The 15,848-nt window shown below is 37.5% G+C and overlaps 3 protein-coding genes and 1 pseudogene across 3 annotated transcripts; 2 read left to right on the top strand and 2 right to left on the bottom strand.

Annotated features, from left to right (window-relative positions):
• Window positions 1–226: 226 nt before the first annotated feature.
• On the top strand, window positions 227–3,267 carry LOC105174437 (uncharacterized). The gene has a single exon (XM_011096541.3). The coding sequence runs from the start codon at window positions 1,278–1,280 to the stop codon at window positions 2,787–2,789; it is 1,512 nt and encodes a 503-aa protein (XP_011094843.1). The 5' UTR covers window positions 227–1,277; the 3' UTR covers window positions 2,790–3,267.
• Window positions 3,268–5,629: 2,362 nt separating this feature from the next.
• LOC105174436 (heat shock cognate 70 kDa protein 2) lies at window positions 5,630–8,937 on the bottom strand. The gene is made up of 2 exons (XM_011096540.3): window positions 8,611–8,937; window positions 5,630–7,569 (listed from the first exon to the last, which is right to left on the bottom strand). The coding sequence occupies exons 1-2, from the start codon at window positions 8,822–8,824 to the stop codon at window positions 5,843–5,845; spliced, it is 1,941 nt and encodes a 646-aa protein (XP_011094842.1). The 5' UTR covers window positions 8,825–8,937; the 3' UTR covers window positions 5,630–5,842.
• A 217-nt stretch (window positions 8,938–9,154) lies between these two features.
• LOC148785139 (uncharacterized) lies at window positions 9,155–12,114 on the top strand (annotated as a pseudogene).
• Window positions 12,115–14,058: 1,944 nt separating this feature from the next.
• Window positions 14,059–14,589, bottom strand: LOC105174435 (histone H4). The gene has a single exon (XM_011096539.3). It carries the CDS (start codon window positions 14,508–14,510, stop codon window positions 14,199–14,201), a length of 312 nt encoding a protein of 103 aa, XP_011094841.1. The 5' UTR covers window positions 14,511–14,589; the 3' UTR covers window positions 14,059–14,198.
• Between the last annotated feature and the right edge of the window lie 1,259 nt (window positions 14,590–15,848).

Below are 15,848 nucleotides of genomic sequence, written 5' to 3'. Positions count from 1 at the left end.
TTTAATAAAAGATACTCCAAAAATAATGCATCACCTTACCCACTTTAAAAAAATCCAACCCGCACCGTCTTCTTTCGCCCTACCATTATTCAGTGCAGGCATTTACCCCCCTACTCCCCCTCCCCCCCCCCCCCCCCCCCCAAAAAAAAAAAGAAAAGAAAAGGAGAAGGGGAGAAAAGGGAAAACAGGCTACGCCACTCTATAAATTACAAGCTCAATCCCACATACACATTCCCTTACTTTCTAAAGCACAAAAAAAAGAAAAGCTAAAACAAAGAAAAAAGGAAAAACAAGAACAGCCCTGAAATACGCGTTTCCCTTTTTTACTCATGTCTCACTATCTCTACACAAACCCGTACACCACAAAAGATTACATATGATGCTGTGTATCTGTTGACGAAATTGGTACGGAGTTAGAGAGAGTGGAAGGAATTGGGAGTTGTACAAGTTGGAAAATAAGGATTTGAGTGTTTTGCAGTGGTTGAGAGTGTGATTGATAGATCTAAGCTTATAGGAAGGAGAAGAAGAAGATGAGGATTGTGAAGTCTGTTAATTCTTCAGAGTGCCCAAGTTTGTGTGGATTCTTGGTTGTGGAAGCTTATCCCAAAAGGTATTCTTCCAAGATCCCCTCTGATTTGGTGCTTTTCTTGGGCCTTGGCTTCATAGATTGGTAATATTTATGTTGCAAGGATATCTGTGTATCACATATATCTAGATAAAAAGAAGGGTGAATTTTTAGCTGGAGATATTGGGATTTTCTTTTTAATATTTTCATATTTAATATAGGAAAGAAGAAGAAGAAGAAGATACAGATTTTGTGTATCGTCTCCATAGGAATTTTTCATTAGTAAACTTATGAATTTGATGGTTCTGATTCAATATCTCCCACCTGTCTTTCGAGGGTTCAAGGAGATTCATGGGTTACGATTAGATATGGTCTTCATCTAGCTTTGGTCATTTAGTTTAGGATTAAGATCTGTTTGGTTTTTCCTGTTTCTCTTATATGCCTCCTTTTCTGCTTTAATCTTTTGGGGGAAAATTGGGTATTTGAATTTGGTTTCGTTTGTGGATTTGGGATTTAGTTTTACGTCGTGGGCATAGGGGAAAAGTAGTCAGAATGAATAAATTTAGGGTCTTGATGGAGGTGGGAGTTTGTTGCTGGGATTGACATGATGGAGGTGTTTACAAAGATTGGTTTTTTGTCAAAATGGTTATTGGGATGAAATTAGTTGGTCCTACATCAGAAATTGCCCTCAGAGAGAGAGAGAGTGTTTGAGATGGGGGATGCTCTTCTGACGGTATTGTCAATGGAGAATCATCACCCTTCAACCGTCTTGTCCATGGATTCAAGTGCTTCATCCTCGCACGATGAATTAGATCTCGAGATGAATCGCCAGGTTGTTTTAACCCGTCCACCTGACATCAATTTACCCCTTTCAGCCGAGCGAAGCCCCCCACCACAGCATTGGAATCCTGAACACTGTGATATTCTTGATGTTGGACTAGGCACTCAGACATATGAGACTGAGACTTTTCTTACTGTCCCCAAGGTTGGGAGGAAATGCACTAAACGGGTTGATAGCATCTGGGGTGCTTGGTTCTTCTTCAGCTTTTACTTTAAGCCTGTTCTCAACGAGAAATCAAAGGCAAAAATAATACGTGATAGTAATGGAGTTTCTGGTTTTGATAAATCTGACCTCCAACTTGATATTTTCATGGTTCAACATGACATGGAGAATATGTACATGTGGGTATTCAAGGAACGGCCTGAGAATGCTCTGGGTAAAATGCAGCTCAGGAGTTATATGAATGGGCATTCTCGTCAAGGAGAGCGCCCCTTTCCGTTTAGCGCTGATAAAGGTTTTGTTCGGTCTCACAGAATGCAGCGTAAACATTACAGGGGTCTCTCAAATCCTCAGTGCGTTCATGGTGTTGAGGTGGTCCCATCCCCAAGTCTCATGGGTCTTGATGAAGATGATCGAAAGAGATGGATGGAACTGACCGGGAGGGAACTGAACTTCATTATTCCTCCTGAAGCCAGTGATTATGGTTCGTGGAGAAATCTTCCAAACACTGAGTTTGAACTTGAAAGGCCGCCTGCTGCTATTAAAGCTAATAATCCACATTCTCACTCAAAGAAGTTGCTTAACGGATCTGTTCTAAACCTGTCCACTCAGCTTTCCAACCACAGCAATGGGGACGTGAAAGATCTTTCACCTGTCAGCAACAAAAGAAAGAAAGATTTCTTCACACAGGGAAACCACGACGATTGTTATTTGGCAGTAAATGCTCCTGACCGGGTCCCTGATTTGGAAGTCCACCCAAATGAGCCAAATTGGTTAAATGGATTTAGTGGGGTGCTGAGGAATGTTTACGGCCCTGTCACGGCTGCTAAAACAACCTACGAGGATGAAGCAGGTTATTTGATTCTAATAAGCTTGCCATTTGTAGATCTCCAGAGGGTAAAAGTTTCCTGGAGGAACACACTCACGCATGGGATCATCAAGGTTTCGTGTACAAGTACATCTCGTACACCATTTATCAAGAGACACAACAGGACTTTCAAGCTTACAGATGCATCATCTGAGCACTGCCCCCCAGGAGAGTTTGTTAGAGAAATTCCACTTTCAACCCGGATCCCAGAAGATGCTAATATCGAAGCCTATTATGATGGACCAGGAACAGTGCTTGAGATACTGGTGCCAAAACTCCGTGTGGGACCCGAAGAACATGAGGTCCGGGTATGTCTCCGTCCTCACCACGGGGGTAACGATCTTATGTTTTCCTAAAAGCCTACTAGGTCAGACAATGCAGGGTGGTTTCTACGTATGGTGTTTCATTTGTTCGCTGACTTTTGTGCCTTAATGGTGGTGTAATCTATGAAACAGAATTAGCATCTGAAATTTGTGATGCTCTCTCGGTTTTCATGGACTAACTCCTCTGGTTACTTGCTTCTGCATCTGATTTAGCTACCACTCCGATTGGCATTCAACTTATACACGAGTTATCAGAATATCAGCCTGCATCTCTGTCAATCAGTCCAAACGTGTTCTCTTATATAAAATTTGTTACATTTGCAAGTCCTTTTTTTTTTTTAAAAAAACCTTTTTCCGATTTGGGTTTGGATGTACCACTCATATAACAAGCTTCTATGTAGCAGTTATCCTACCTTTGATCATTAATATTGAACAAGTCTGTGATATTCGGAAAAGCAGATGCAAGTCGGACCATGTTTTTGTATTATATCAATTGGTTGTTTGACGGGTCTTTATGTCTAATTCTTTCAAGGATCACATGTATATTAAGGTTTGGATATTTGGCTTATGGGTGCACTTTAGGGGCAGCATAACAATGTTATCCTTAGAAGCCAGTTATGAACACTTGATTAGGTTTCTTGTGAATAAACTTTTGATGCGAATATCAACTGCCTTTACTAATGTTGTCATAACCTGACATCTCATCTTTTCTAATCCCATTATAGATTGTTGATGTGACATATCAAAATTGTTATATGACTAATAATATTTTATTATTGTAATTGATGTTAGATGCCTTTTTTGTAAATAATAAAAAAAAAGAGATACTTTTTTGAAAGAAGCATAGCAAATAAATGCATGTTTACATATTGGGATAATTACATTTTTTGATCTATGGTTTATTAACACAAATTACTCATGTATTTTGCATAATTATATAAATTATCTCTAATAGTAAAAAATTAAAGGTAGTTTGTATAATGATGCTAACATATTTAGGGGGACGTGAGTAATTTTTAAAAAAAGTAAGGGGTGATTAGTGCAGGTAATAATGATATAAATAGACTATAAATCAAGGGATGTAAATGTAATTATCCAAAAAAAATCATAAGATGAGACGAAAATCTAACTGATTTGTTAATTTTCATTTTCAGTATTTAATATTTGAAATAATAATTACAGCAAAAACACGTTTGTTTATACATATTTTTATTTAAAATATATTAATTTAACAGTACAGTAAATATAAGATAGCATATCATTAATTAATCTAAACATATTCTTATTTTCACATAAAACTTATATAAAATTAAAAACATAGAAAGAGAGGTTGTAAGTATAGGTGGTTGGTGGGTGTGCGCACGTGCAAGACAGCTTTGGTACAAGGCGTAGAATGTATAAAACCTGATGATACGCTTATAATAGATAGATAGAATTCACACTTGAAACTTGACCTTTTTCATTTCACAAAGTGCCGAAAACTGTGTTCAATGAATAATTGTACCAAACTGCTGTTATTGGGAATGGGCTATTGGCTATTGGTGATGCCAAAAGATAAGTGGTGGGGCATTAGAGGCAGCAACTACAACTAGTGGATGGTCCACACGACACAAATGAATCTATCTGGGAAAAGTAATACTTAATAGATAAATACGAAATTGATTTGAACAACATACGCAAAAATGATATGGGAGTGCTCATATTTTTGAGATGGCCCCCACCCAATGACCGATGACCAATGTATTATTATTAATTAATGGAGGGAGTGGGGTGGGGTCCATTTTTATCACTCATAACCCCCCACCTAATGTTTATGTGCCACGTCCTTAATAATAATTGAGTTGCCCAAGGCAAGGCAGTGCTTGAAAAAGGAAGCTTAAGAGCATGTGATTGATTTCGGTTCTGAGATTTTGTTGTTGGCTGATTTAGCTGATAGCGTCTGTTTGGTCTGAATCTGATCTGATGCTGTTGGGGTTGGGGATTGGCAGTCAAAAGTTGGTGTTGCATCACCAAACGCAATTATAAGAAAACAGGGTCTCTAACCAAAATAAAGAAATCAAACATCTAAGCCTCAGCTCTTCAATTCATGAACCACTATTCAACACTCTTTTCAATCCAATCATCCATCTAAATATATTGTTGCTCACTTTATTCTGTTCGGTCCATTGCACCGGTTTCAAAACTATCGGTTGACCCAAACTTTCCTCACATATATCTCAAAATTTTCTACATATTACATATATATTTACTATTATATTTTAAATTGAAAAAGTACAAAAACTATACATGTGTTAATAAATAAATCTTTCAATTCAACAGTAACTACTTTATTATAATAATACATAAAATTTAAAACTTTTTATATGTTACATTAACTAATTTTCCATTTACTTTTTAATCTAATTCATTAATCATTATCTTCATTTTCAAGTATCAAGTCACATATTATAAAAATAACAACTTAAGAAGACCAAATATTATAGAAAAACTGAAAAAAAAAAACATATTTCAAATAAAATTACTTGAAATCAATCAATATTAATTAATTTAATTCAGATTAAGGCCACAAATTAAGTTAAACATTAAGTTGAAGTTCATAAAATAAATTCTTCTCATGTTTTTGGTTTTTTTAAAAAGAAATAGTTTCCTAATTTCTAGTTTCTACCAATTCGCACTGATTCTTTTAGTAAAAACCAGATCCATACAGTTCCAATTAAACAGACCAATACCATTTAATGACACTGCAGGCGAAAGGTTCATAAGCCTCACACATCATATTTCACATATCGAGTTTGATGGAAATAGAAAGATTGTTCGTGGATTCAACTTTAACCAGAGTCACCGAATTGAAAACAAAGAGAAAATCCAGGAAGGATATCAGCAAAATGCCAAAATGATCTACTAGTTGAGCAAGATACGATCACCATGAAATAATAGTTCAAAAGGAACACATCATCTAACTAGAGTACCTTCAACATAACCCCCCCGTCTCCCAAAAAGCACAATCTTTTTCTAAAATAAAAAAATAAAAACATCCAACAATAACAAAGCAAGATATCTTAGAACCAGAAGGGCTAGGAATGTGCTTAGTCAACCTCCTCAATCTTAGGACCAGCTCCGCTGCCACTAGGAGCAGGAGCATCATCATCCATGGGAACATCTCCACCTGCACCCTGATACATCTTTGCAATTATGGGGTTGCAAATGCTCTCCAGCTCCTTCATCTTGTCCTCAAACTCATCCGCCTCAGCAAGCTGGTTTCCATCCAGCCATTGGATGGATGACTCTATAGCATCTTCAATCTTCTTCTTGTCAGCTGCAGGGAGCTTAGAAGCAATCTTCTCATCCTTCACAGTGTTCCTCATGTTGTATGCATAGTTCTCCAAAGCATTCTTAGCTTCAACCTTCTTCTTGTGCTCTTCATCTTCAGATTTGTACTTTTCTGCTTCCTGAACCATCTTCTCAATCTCCTCCTTGGAGAGCCTACCCTTGTCATTGGTGATTGTGATTTTGTTCTTCTGCCCAGTGGTCTTGTCCTCAGCAGACACGTTCAAGATACCATTGGCGTCAATGTCAAAGCATACTGTAATTTGGGGTACTCCCCTGGGTGCAGGAGGAATGCCAGAGAGCTCAAATTTTCCAAGCAAGTTGTTGTCCCTGGTCCTTGTTCTCTCTCCTTCATATACCTGAATCAACACACCAGGCTGGTTGTCCGAGTAAGTAGAGAAGACCTGTTCCTTCTTGGTAGGGATGGTGGTGTTCCTGGGAATCAACACAGTCATGACACCACCAGCTGTTTCCAGACCAAGGGAGAGAGGAGTGACATCCAGAAGTAAGAGGTCCTGAACCTTCTCATTACCCTCACCACTTAAAATAGCAGCCTGAACTGCAGCACCATATGCAACAGCCTCATCAGGGTTAATACTCTTGCAGAGTTCCTTTCCATTGAAAAAGTCCTGCAATAATTGCTGGACCTTGGGAATCCTCGTGGAACCACCAACAAGGACAACATCATGGACAGTGCTCTTGTCCATCTTGGCATCCCTCAAACACTTCTCAACTGGCTCCATACACTTCCTGAACAAGTCCATGTTAAGTTCCTCAAATCTGGCACGTGTGATGGTGGAGTAGAAATCAATACCCTCATAAAGTGAGTCAATCTCAATGGTGGTTTGGGCAGTGGATGAGAGGGTCCTCTTCGCCCTCTCACAAGCAGTTCTCAATCTCCTCAAAGCCCTTGGGTTACCACTGATATCTTTCTTGTGCTTCCTCTTAAATTCCTGAACAAAGTGATTCACCATTCTGTTGTCAAAGTCTTCACCCCCAAGGTGAGTGTCACCAGCAGTGGCCTTCACCTCGAAGATACCCTCCTCAATGGTCAGAAGAGAAACATCAAAAGTACCACCACCTAGATCAAAAATCAAGACATTCTTCTCGCCAACGCTGGTTGCTTTCTTGTCAAGACCATAAGCAATGGCTGCAGCTGTAGGCTCATTGATGATACGCATCACATTAAGACCAGCAATTACACCAGCATCCTTGGTAGCCTGCCTCTGAGAGTCATTGAAGTATGCTGGGACAGTGACCACAGCATTCTTCACAGTTGAACCAAGGTACGCTTCTGCAATTTCCCTCATTTTCATCAAAACCATGGAAGAGATTTCCTCAGCAGCAAATTGCTTCTCTTCACCCTTGTAGTTCACAACAATCATGGGCTTGTCACCAGGTCCGGGAATGACCTTGAAGGGCCACAACTTAATGTCACTCTGCACTGATGCATCAGTGAATCTTCTTCCAATCAACCTCTTTGCATCTATACAAGACAAACAGCCAAACAAGAAGAAAAAATCATTAATTTCAAGGTCAACCATGTACAAGGAATTAATAATTGCAAGGAAAAGGAGCAAACAGAGATGCAACCAACACCCAAATTATCAAGATATGCAGGGAACCTCTCATTGCAACACCACAATTTAGATATACAAAAGAATATTATCCCCATCTGTCGCATTGCAGATCTAACTCGTCAGAAACCACTAAACTGTCTACTAAAAAACAATTAGTGGCCTTAACTCATTATTAGTAGAGTTAATACTCAAGGTGCTAAAAAGAACTACCAATATTAGTATTAGGTTTGTTCATAGCTGTAACCCTTTAAAGATCAACAAATTAACATGAGACAGCATCAGCCATCAGATCTGTGTTAACATTACCAAGACAGGAGTACGGATGAAACCAGAGAAACAACCACATAAGTTAATCGAGGAAACATCGGTTAGAACAATTGAAAAAAAAACTAAGATAATCAGATAGTAACTATATGCGAAAAGTCTCACGTATAGTTGAGGTAATAATAAACTTTGTGAAGGATCAGCAAAACAGCCACACGAAGTTAATACTCAAATAGAAGTCCCATAATTGAGTGTGGGGCAGATAGAACTTATAGAAGGATTATATAACACGAACAACGAGCTAATACAAAATTATGCAATCCTTACATGCAACATCGTTAAAAACCTCAACTAGATCGAATAACTGCTCTACATAAGCCAAAGTTTATGTCTAGAGCAATACATCATCTAGTGTTATAGAATCAATACTTTTCACCAAAGTGAGGAACCACTAATACTTAAAACGTAAAAAAGTGAAAGATCAATAATACGAGAAACCAGATCTACTAGAACTCTCAATAAAATAGAGCTTAAAAAGTCGAACATCAGAATAACACGACATAGATCTAATAAGAGTAATCATAAATTAGATCTGCTAAGCTGACATAGATCTAATAGAAACAGAGATAATACAACGATCACATTGCCACGCAAATAAACCAACAGCGGCGAAGGTATCTTACCGAAAACAGTGTTCGTCGGGTTCATAGCAACCTGATTCTTAGCAGCGTCGCCGATAAGCCTCTCGGTGTCTGTGAAACCGACATATGATGGCGTGGTTCTGTTACCCTGATCATTGGCAATAATTTCCACACGGTCGTGCTGCCAAACGCCGACGCACGAGTACGTCGTTCCAAGATCAATTCCGATCGCTGGGCCTTCTCCTTTTCCAGCCATTGCTTTCTAGGCCTGGATCTGAATCGGCGAGAGAATTTCGCAAAGAGAAAAAATAATGTAAAATTTAACAAGATTATACAACTAGGGTTAGTTGAGCGGAGAGGAGAGCGAGAACTTGAAAATATTTATAGTGAAGTGGTGCTCAGGCTGTTGTGTTGGTTTTCGCATTCCAGAATGTTCGAAAACCCTAATTGTATGGCAGCCCTACGATTGGATGCGGAAAAGTATTTAACGGTGATGGATTTATTCCACTTCTTCCGCGGATGGAGGTTTTTGATTGGTTAATACCGTGTTGCCGACCACGGCCCTTTTCCCTCTTCCTTCCTTATTCTGATTTTTTCTTTTTTTTTCTGTGGATGCCAAAAAATACTTACTTTTATATATGAGAGGAAAATGTTAAAGCAAATATTATTAGTATGTTCTACATTTCATGCTCCACCCGCTCTAACTCTTCTTTTTTAGAAAAATACTTAACCATATTCATTAATTTGAATATGCGAACAAAAATCAGAGTTTAGTATAATTTAGTGCATCTGTCTCAAACACTATCATAGATTTTGTTTCCATCAATCCATATTCTAGAAAACACCTTTCGACAAGCTTAACAATTCTGCATAATTGGGCCAAATTCCTAAGTGAAGTCATTGGACAGACCTACTAAAGAACAAGTCCAACCATTTCTACCTTCTTCAGCATGCTGGAATCCTCAAATGGTTTAGACACATTGTCACATTCAACAATTTCTGACAGTTTGAACTGGGAAATGGATATTAATTTGCTGCTGGAAAAACAAATAAAGGAGATAAGCAATCCAACAACTGTTCCTCAAAAGAAAACTCGTAATAACTTTCTTTACGGGCTCGAAGGTGATAATCATGAATCCATTTTTCTCAATCAATCATGTAAAGATTCAGCAAATCGTTGTTAGTATGTGAATGCTACCTTGGCATGGAATATTATAAAAGATCATATTACTGCACAGCTTCATAATCATAGTGGGATGAATCTATTATTGTCTTCTTTGACGAGAAGTGAAGTTGGAGCTGGAAGAAAACAAACATCCCAATTGCTCATTGCCAAACTAGTTGAATGACCAAGCTCTTCTACTAGTTGGCAACAGGACATTAATTTTGCCATCACTGACCAGTGAACGTTGGTGGGGGCTCAGAAGCGCAAGACTGCAACTTGTACAATGATTCCATTTTGCAGAATCGCTTAAGTTTTGATATAAATGTAAGATTTAATTGGGTGTGGTCAAACTCATTAGATTGGATCTTGTAAGGTGGTTTACAGGTTTAAATGCAAGATTCTGTCAAGGGTTTGACATTGTTGCACTTTGCAAATCAATGATGTGGGTTTTTCATGTTTATGATAATTTGAATGAAGCTTTCTTCATGCAGTTGATCTCAAAGGACAAAAAGCCGTGGCAAGGTAATTCATGCATCTGTAAAAGACCCATGTGATACTGAGAGTGTGAGAAAACAGTCTATGAAGACAGTATTGGGAAATGCTGCTGCTATTCCACCAATTAAACAGGAGTTAACAGAAAGCAAGTCACCTCTCAGTTCTCTTGCTGCTCGTGCAGCTCTTGCTTCATTAAGATCAAAATTTCCCCAAAGTGCAGCACTTTCAGTCAAGAGCAATGTGGAGGAAGAATATATTACCGACAAGCATAGCTCCGTCAAATTAATGTGTGGGAGCAAACACTGTGTCATCTTCTCTGTTGATTTTTCATCAAATACAGATAATGTTTCGGTAAAAGTATCGGCTACATTAGGAGGGAAAAGTCCAAGTTATCGAAGCATCATGAAGACGCTCTTCCCAACATCAAGTGCCCCTCAAATAGTTGAATTTTCTAATGTGTCTTCCAGAGTACAAGTAAATGGGACGGAAAAGAAAAACAAGGATTTAGATAAGAAGATAACTCAGCCTTCAGGAATAAGGTTAACCAGTGCACAAAGTCGAAGAAATTCTGGAATGCATGAATCTACTCAGATAACCAACACTATGGAGACAGGATCTTCCAAACTACAAAAGCTTGTTCACCCAACCATCGATGAAGCAGAGAAAATTGAAGTCAATGATTCTAATTTGGAAGATGATAATATGCAAACTAAATGTGATGAATTAGATACTTCTGCAGAAAATTGTTTATCAGATAGCCAGAAATCAGTAGCTTCACCTGATGATGAGACAGGAATATGTTCTGCTGAGAATGATAAAAGCCTCTTAAGAAAAGATGGAATTGCTGTTAAAGTTGACTCTCAGAAGGGGACCATTTCTGAAAACACGGAAAAGCATTATTATCCAGCAAGATTAACACGTTCCGCTGCTAGAGTAGAGACTGAGAAGAACAATGTGCAGCCCAAACTAAAATTTAGTAAAAGCTGCTTTTCTGAATCCAATGTAATGGATTTGTTTAAGGGGAATGTTTCTGGTGCGAGCAAAGCAGATGCATCTACTCAGGCCGACACAACTCCAAACGGTACAGGTACTTGAAATCTAAATTTGACAATTAATTAATACTCAATGCTGATATCATGTGTGAAAGACTAACTGGTAGTATCTTTATAGTCATAAAGCTGGTTGCAGGTTTTGCTATTGAGATTCTAACACTTTCTTTCATCTGCATGATCGCGGTGCTGTTATCCTTATGTTATATTCAAATGAAAATGGGCAAACATTTTCATTAGATTTCTTAAAGTCATTCTTTCCTTCAAAAGCTATTTGCATACTAATTTTTCCCTACTTTGCAAGGGTAATCAACAGTAAATTTACACATCACTCAAATTGCACAGCTTTTATGTAGGTTGACACCCATTGGTTGAGTCCAATGTTGAGATCCATCATGTATCTCAAAGAAGATATGGACTTGCAGTGATCTTATATGGTGTTAACTAAATCTTCTTACTTGGTTCCCGTGATCTTTGGAAATGCTACTTACTGTAGTTGCAGGAGGATTATTTTTGTTACCTTGTCTCATCTTTGTTGTACTTACTGTCATGATGAGTCGGTGACGGGCAGGTGTCTTAGAAGCTGAAGTTGTTGGCTCGAAATGCTGGATGCCGCTGCTTTAACACAGCCTTTTTCTTCTTATATAGACTTCAGCAATAATCAATGATTATATTTACTTGACATTCATTTCCAAATGGCATTATAAATGTTGCAGAAAGTGTCACTGGAAGTAGTCAAGCTATGAGGAGGAAGTCGGCCAGCTCAAAGAAGCAGGAAATACAGTTCTCCACCGACTCAGATTTCTTCCTCGGACTCGCTCACAAAGCAAAGGTTAGTTGGAGAGACTTGGTTTCCAGAAAACTTGTGATTATTAGGTATTGGGCTCTTTTGCCTCTCAAGTTCTTTCTGTCTGCAACCGAGTTGGTTTCCAGAAACCAAACTATGGGGGTATGATAGAAACTGAAGTACAAGACTAAGATGTCCTTTTGTTTTGTGGTTACCTTGGGATGCGGTTTATAACTTGGTAATCCCCACACAATTTTGGTGCATCAGACTGCAGTCCACTCTGCAATTTCGGCCTGGCTTGATGGGTACTAAAGTAGGCCTTGCGCCCTCTAGACAGCAACAAAGTTATCTCCACTTGGAAGCCTTGTCCATAAACTCAAGAATTTAGTGGCAGATGCAAAGTCGGAGCCAGATTTTATGTACTGCCTTTCCATACTTCTTGCTACCAGAAGCTGATCGGATTTTTGTCCAAATGGGAGGAATTCAACGGGTTTCTTTGTTAACAATCCTTGCTCAAATGTATGGATGCAATAGAAATTTCAGAGACTAGTCTCCAATGTCTGGGGATATCAACATCAAAAGCATATGTTAAGGGGCACTGGTGGAAATCCAACTACAATCAAGCATAGTATTTTCTTTGAAGACAATGATGAGTCCACCCAATGCTATTTTTTGGAGTCGAGATTTCACCAAATCAGAGAGAAATGCCTGTACGGTACTGGAACAAAAAAGCATTAAAGCCGCCATAGAAGCAAAAGACAAAATCCTAATGGAGAAGAAAAGTTCTCTATATGCCATATGTGCTATTTTGCAAGATTATCCATAAACGTTTACGGTTAGATTAATTGTCTCACATCTACATCAGTTTTTTTATTCAAAAATCTGAGAGAAAAAACTAAAACTTGAGATAACATGAGCAACACTTTGGCTTGGCCTACAGATGCAAATCGGGAGAAGCTCTTGAGTTGTCTTCATATCCAGGGTCGCCCATTACGACACCAAGATAGTTGGCAAAGAAACCCAAAACCAGATCAGTCATCTGTACAAAAAACCAAAAACAAACCAGGTGAACAAACGGGATTAGATGTATCATTGCAAGATTTCAAATTATTTTTATTTTCAATTTACAGCAGAAGCAGAACATGACCTTGACAAAGAATACTCCTTCCGACATATCAACATATTAGACGAAGAAACATATAACATACTTGTGAAGTATGTAACCATCTTCAGGATGTACTGGATATTGCCTTAGGTCCACAAATTAAGTTCATTGTCTTATGCTGTCATTCATCAAACATAATCCCATTCCTCTAATTAGTCCCAAATATACTAAAAAGCTAGTAAAGCATTTTCACATTTATCAATGCTGCACCATAGCTGTGATAGCTGGTTTGAAACTCAAATTATTTAAGAAAAATAAGTAATATTCAATTCAAAGGTTAGTTCAGGAACCAAATTTCAAGATTTCTCTCACGATCGCACGTAATCACAACAAAAAATATCGTGGTAATCGTACCTCCAAGAAGAATGCGGATTAAGGCAGGTATCTGTAGTTAACCCCTAATTGGACGGAAGGCTGGCGCATGCTGCTGAAGTTGTTGAACAAATTGGGCAACCACCTTTTTCTCGAGTTTCTTCAATTGCCGGATTCAAACAGTAGATCTGCACACTTCGTAGAGTACAAGAAAATATAAAACGAAAAACGTATAATTTAAAATGAGAAATACATTATTTTCCACATTAAATGCTAACGATCATAGCTTGAGGTCATTATAAATTTAAAAGTAGGTTGTGATGTTGCCCATTTCGGTTACATTAAAACAAAATAGAGAAATCTTCAGCCCAATAAATAAACTAAACATTCAGGAAAGCAAATAAAATATCTAAAGCTAACACATATATGCCGATTAATTTAGAAAAGATCAATAATGAGAACCACGAAACTATAATTCAGCCACCACGTTGTCAATGGAAACAGACGAAGACACAGCTGACAGAAAATTCAAAATTTTCATTTCGCTTCAATACAAACTTAAGATCTGAGATAGATCGGAAACAGAAATTAATCTCTGAACTTCTACAACCCCATTGCGACATAGCATTTACACCAAGTACACCTAACCCTAGCACCTTAACCACCGAAACCGTAAAGAGTACGACCCTGCCTCTTGAGAGCATAAACAACATCCATGGCAGTGACAGTTTTCCGACGAGCATGCTCGGTGTAGGTGACAGCATCACGGATGACGTTCTCCAGGAAAATCTTCAGGACACCACGCGTCTCCTCGTAGATTAGACCACTGATACGCTTAACACCACCCCTACGAGCCAAACGACGAATAGCCGGCTTCGTGATACCCTGAATGTTGTCCCTCAACACCTTACGGTGCCGTTTAGCTCCACCCTTACCCAAACCTTTACCTCCCTTTCCTCTGCCTGACATTTTGACCTTCTGCTATCTGAAACTGCAAGCTAGAGAGAGAAATATTTGAAGTTACAGAGTTAATGGGTGGTGCGGGCTGGGGGACGGGTTTATATAGGAGACGTTGGGAGGTGGAAACGATTGAGGCCCATTGGATTTAAGGCTACATCGACGGCTATAGACTGTGATCCGCACGATTTGCAGTGAGTGTTTCTGAACCGTGGATGACGAGTGCATCAACGGCTCATAGACACACGTATTAGTGACTAGTGAGAGGGGGTGCGGATTGTGGTTTTTTAATGTGAGGGGAGAGAGGGAAAATTGAAGTTGGAAGCGGCTATTTTGTGAGGCGGTAAAATGAGAATTGTTTTGCTTTTGCGCGGCCATCCAATTTGTATTGTTATTTGCAATAAAAATATCAATAATTAAATTGTTTATAGGTCTGTATAGTGTATACTATTCACCTCATCTATATTTCAATATATACCAAATACGGGTAAAATTTATTTTAGTCCTCGATATTTGATTTCAACGTTAATTTATGTCTTTTCAACTATTTTAGTGCTTCGCTCTTCATTTTTTTTATTGCAATCTCGTCCGTTATATATTAGTTTAGAAAATAATAATCATTTTAATTGAAAAAAATTATCATTAAACGTGAACTCGGTTTTTGTGCATATTTAATTTTAATTTTTTTGTAAATTACTTATTGTTTTAAAAATATCTATGTTAATTGGATAAATAAAAATAAAAAAAATAGAAAAAAGTTACAAGAAATTATTAAAAAAAAGAGTGAGAAAAGAAAAGGAGAAATAAAAATTGAGAAGAAAGAAAAACACAAATTAATAAAATAATTAAAAAAATTATAGACAGATATTAATTATGTAAAAGTATAGACAATAATTTGATTAATGACATATCAACATAATTGTTTTGAATTTATTGAACTTCTACAATTTTTCAAATAAAAGAACGTCGGATTGAATTAAGGAGTTTTATATATCCTATTTTTCAATATTTTGGCTGGCATATTTATTTTCTTAATTTATGCTCTAGTTTTTTAAGTTTTTTATTTAAATATTGTTGCTCTATTTTTTTTAGTTAAACTATTTTCTCCAACTCATTTATTCAATTTTTTTATTTAAAAATTTCAATAAATTCATTAAATTATATTAATATATTGTTGATCAACTTATTATTTGAGGGCCAACAATAAATTATTTCAATTAAAATGATTATAATTCTCTAAGTTTAAAAATAGCAGGACCAAATTGTAATTTAAAATAAAAAGTGAATGACAAATGATTATTTAAATTGAGTTAAAGAATAGGAACTATTTTGAAGTTAAAATTAAAAGTT

The sequence above is a fragment of the Sesamum indicum genome, linkage group LG11, assembly GCF_026168435.1.
Source record: "Sesamum indicum cultivar Baizhima isolate 11 linkage group LG11, ASM2616843v1, whole genome shotgun sequence".
Classification (NCBI taxonomy): domain Eukaryota; kingdom Viridiplantae; phylum Streptophyta; class Magnoliopsida; order Lamiales; family Pedaliaceae; genus Sesamum; species Sesamum indicum.
Note: the sequence above shows the minus strand (reverse complement) of the source record. Positions and strands in the feature narration are given on the sequence as shown.

Coding starts and splice junctions, on each gene's coding strand:
- LOC105174436 (XM_011096540.3), bottom strand. CDS start 8,824: ATGGCTGGAAAAGGAGAAGGCCCAGCGATCGGAATTGATCTTGGAACG. Junction 7,570..8,610: donor CCCGACGAACACTGTTTTCG/GTAAGATACCTT, acceptor TGTCTTGTATAG/ATGCAAAGAGGTTGATTGGA.
- LOC105174437 (XM_011096541.3), top strand. CDS start 1,278: ATGGGGGATGCTCTTCTGACGGTATTGTCAATGGAGAATCATCACCCT.
- LOC105174435 (XM_011096539.3), bottom strand. CDS start 14,510: ATGTCAGGCAGAGGAAAGGGAGGTAAAGGTTTGGGTAAGGGTGGAGCT.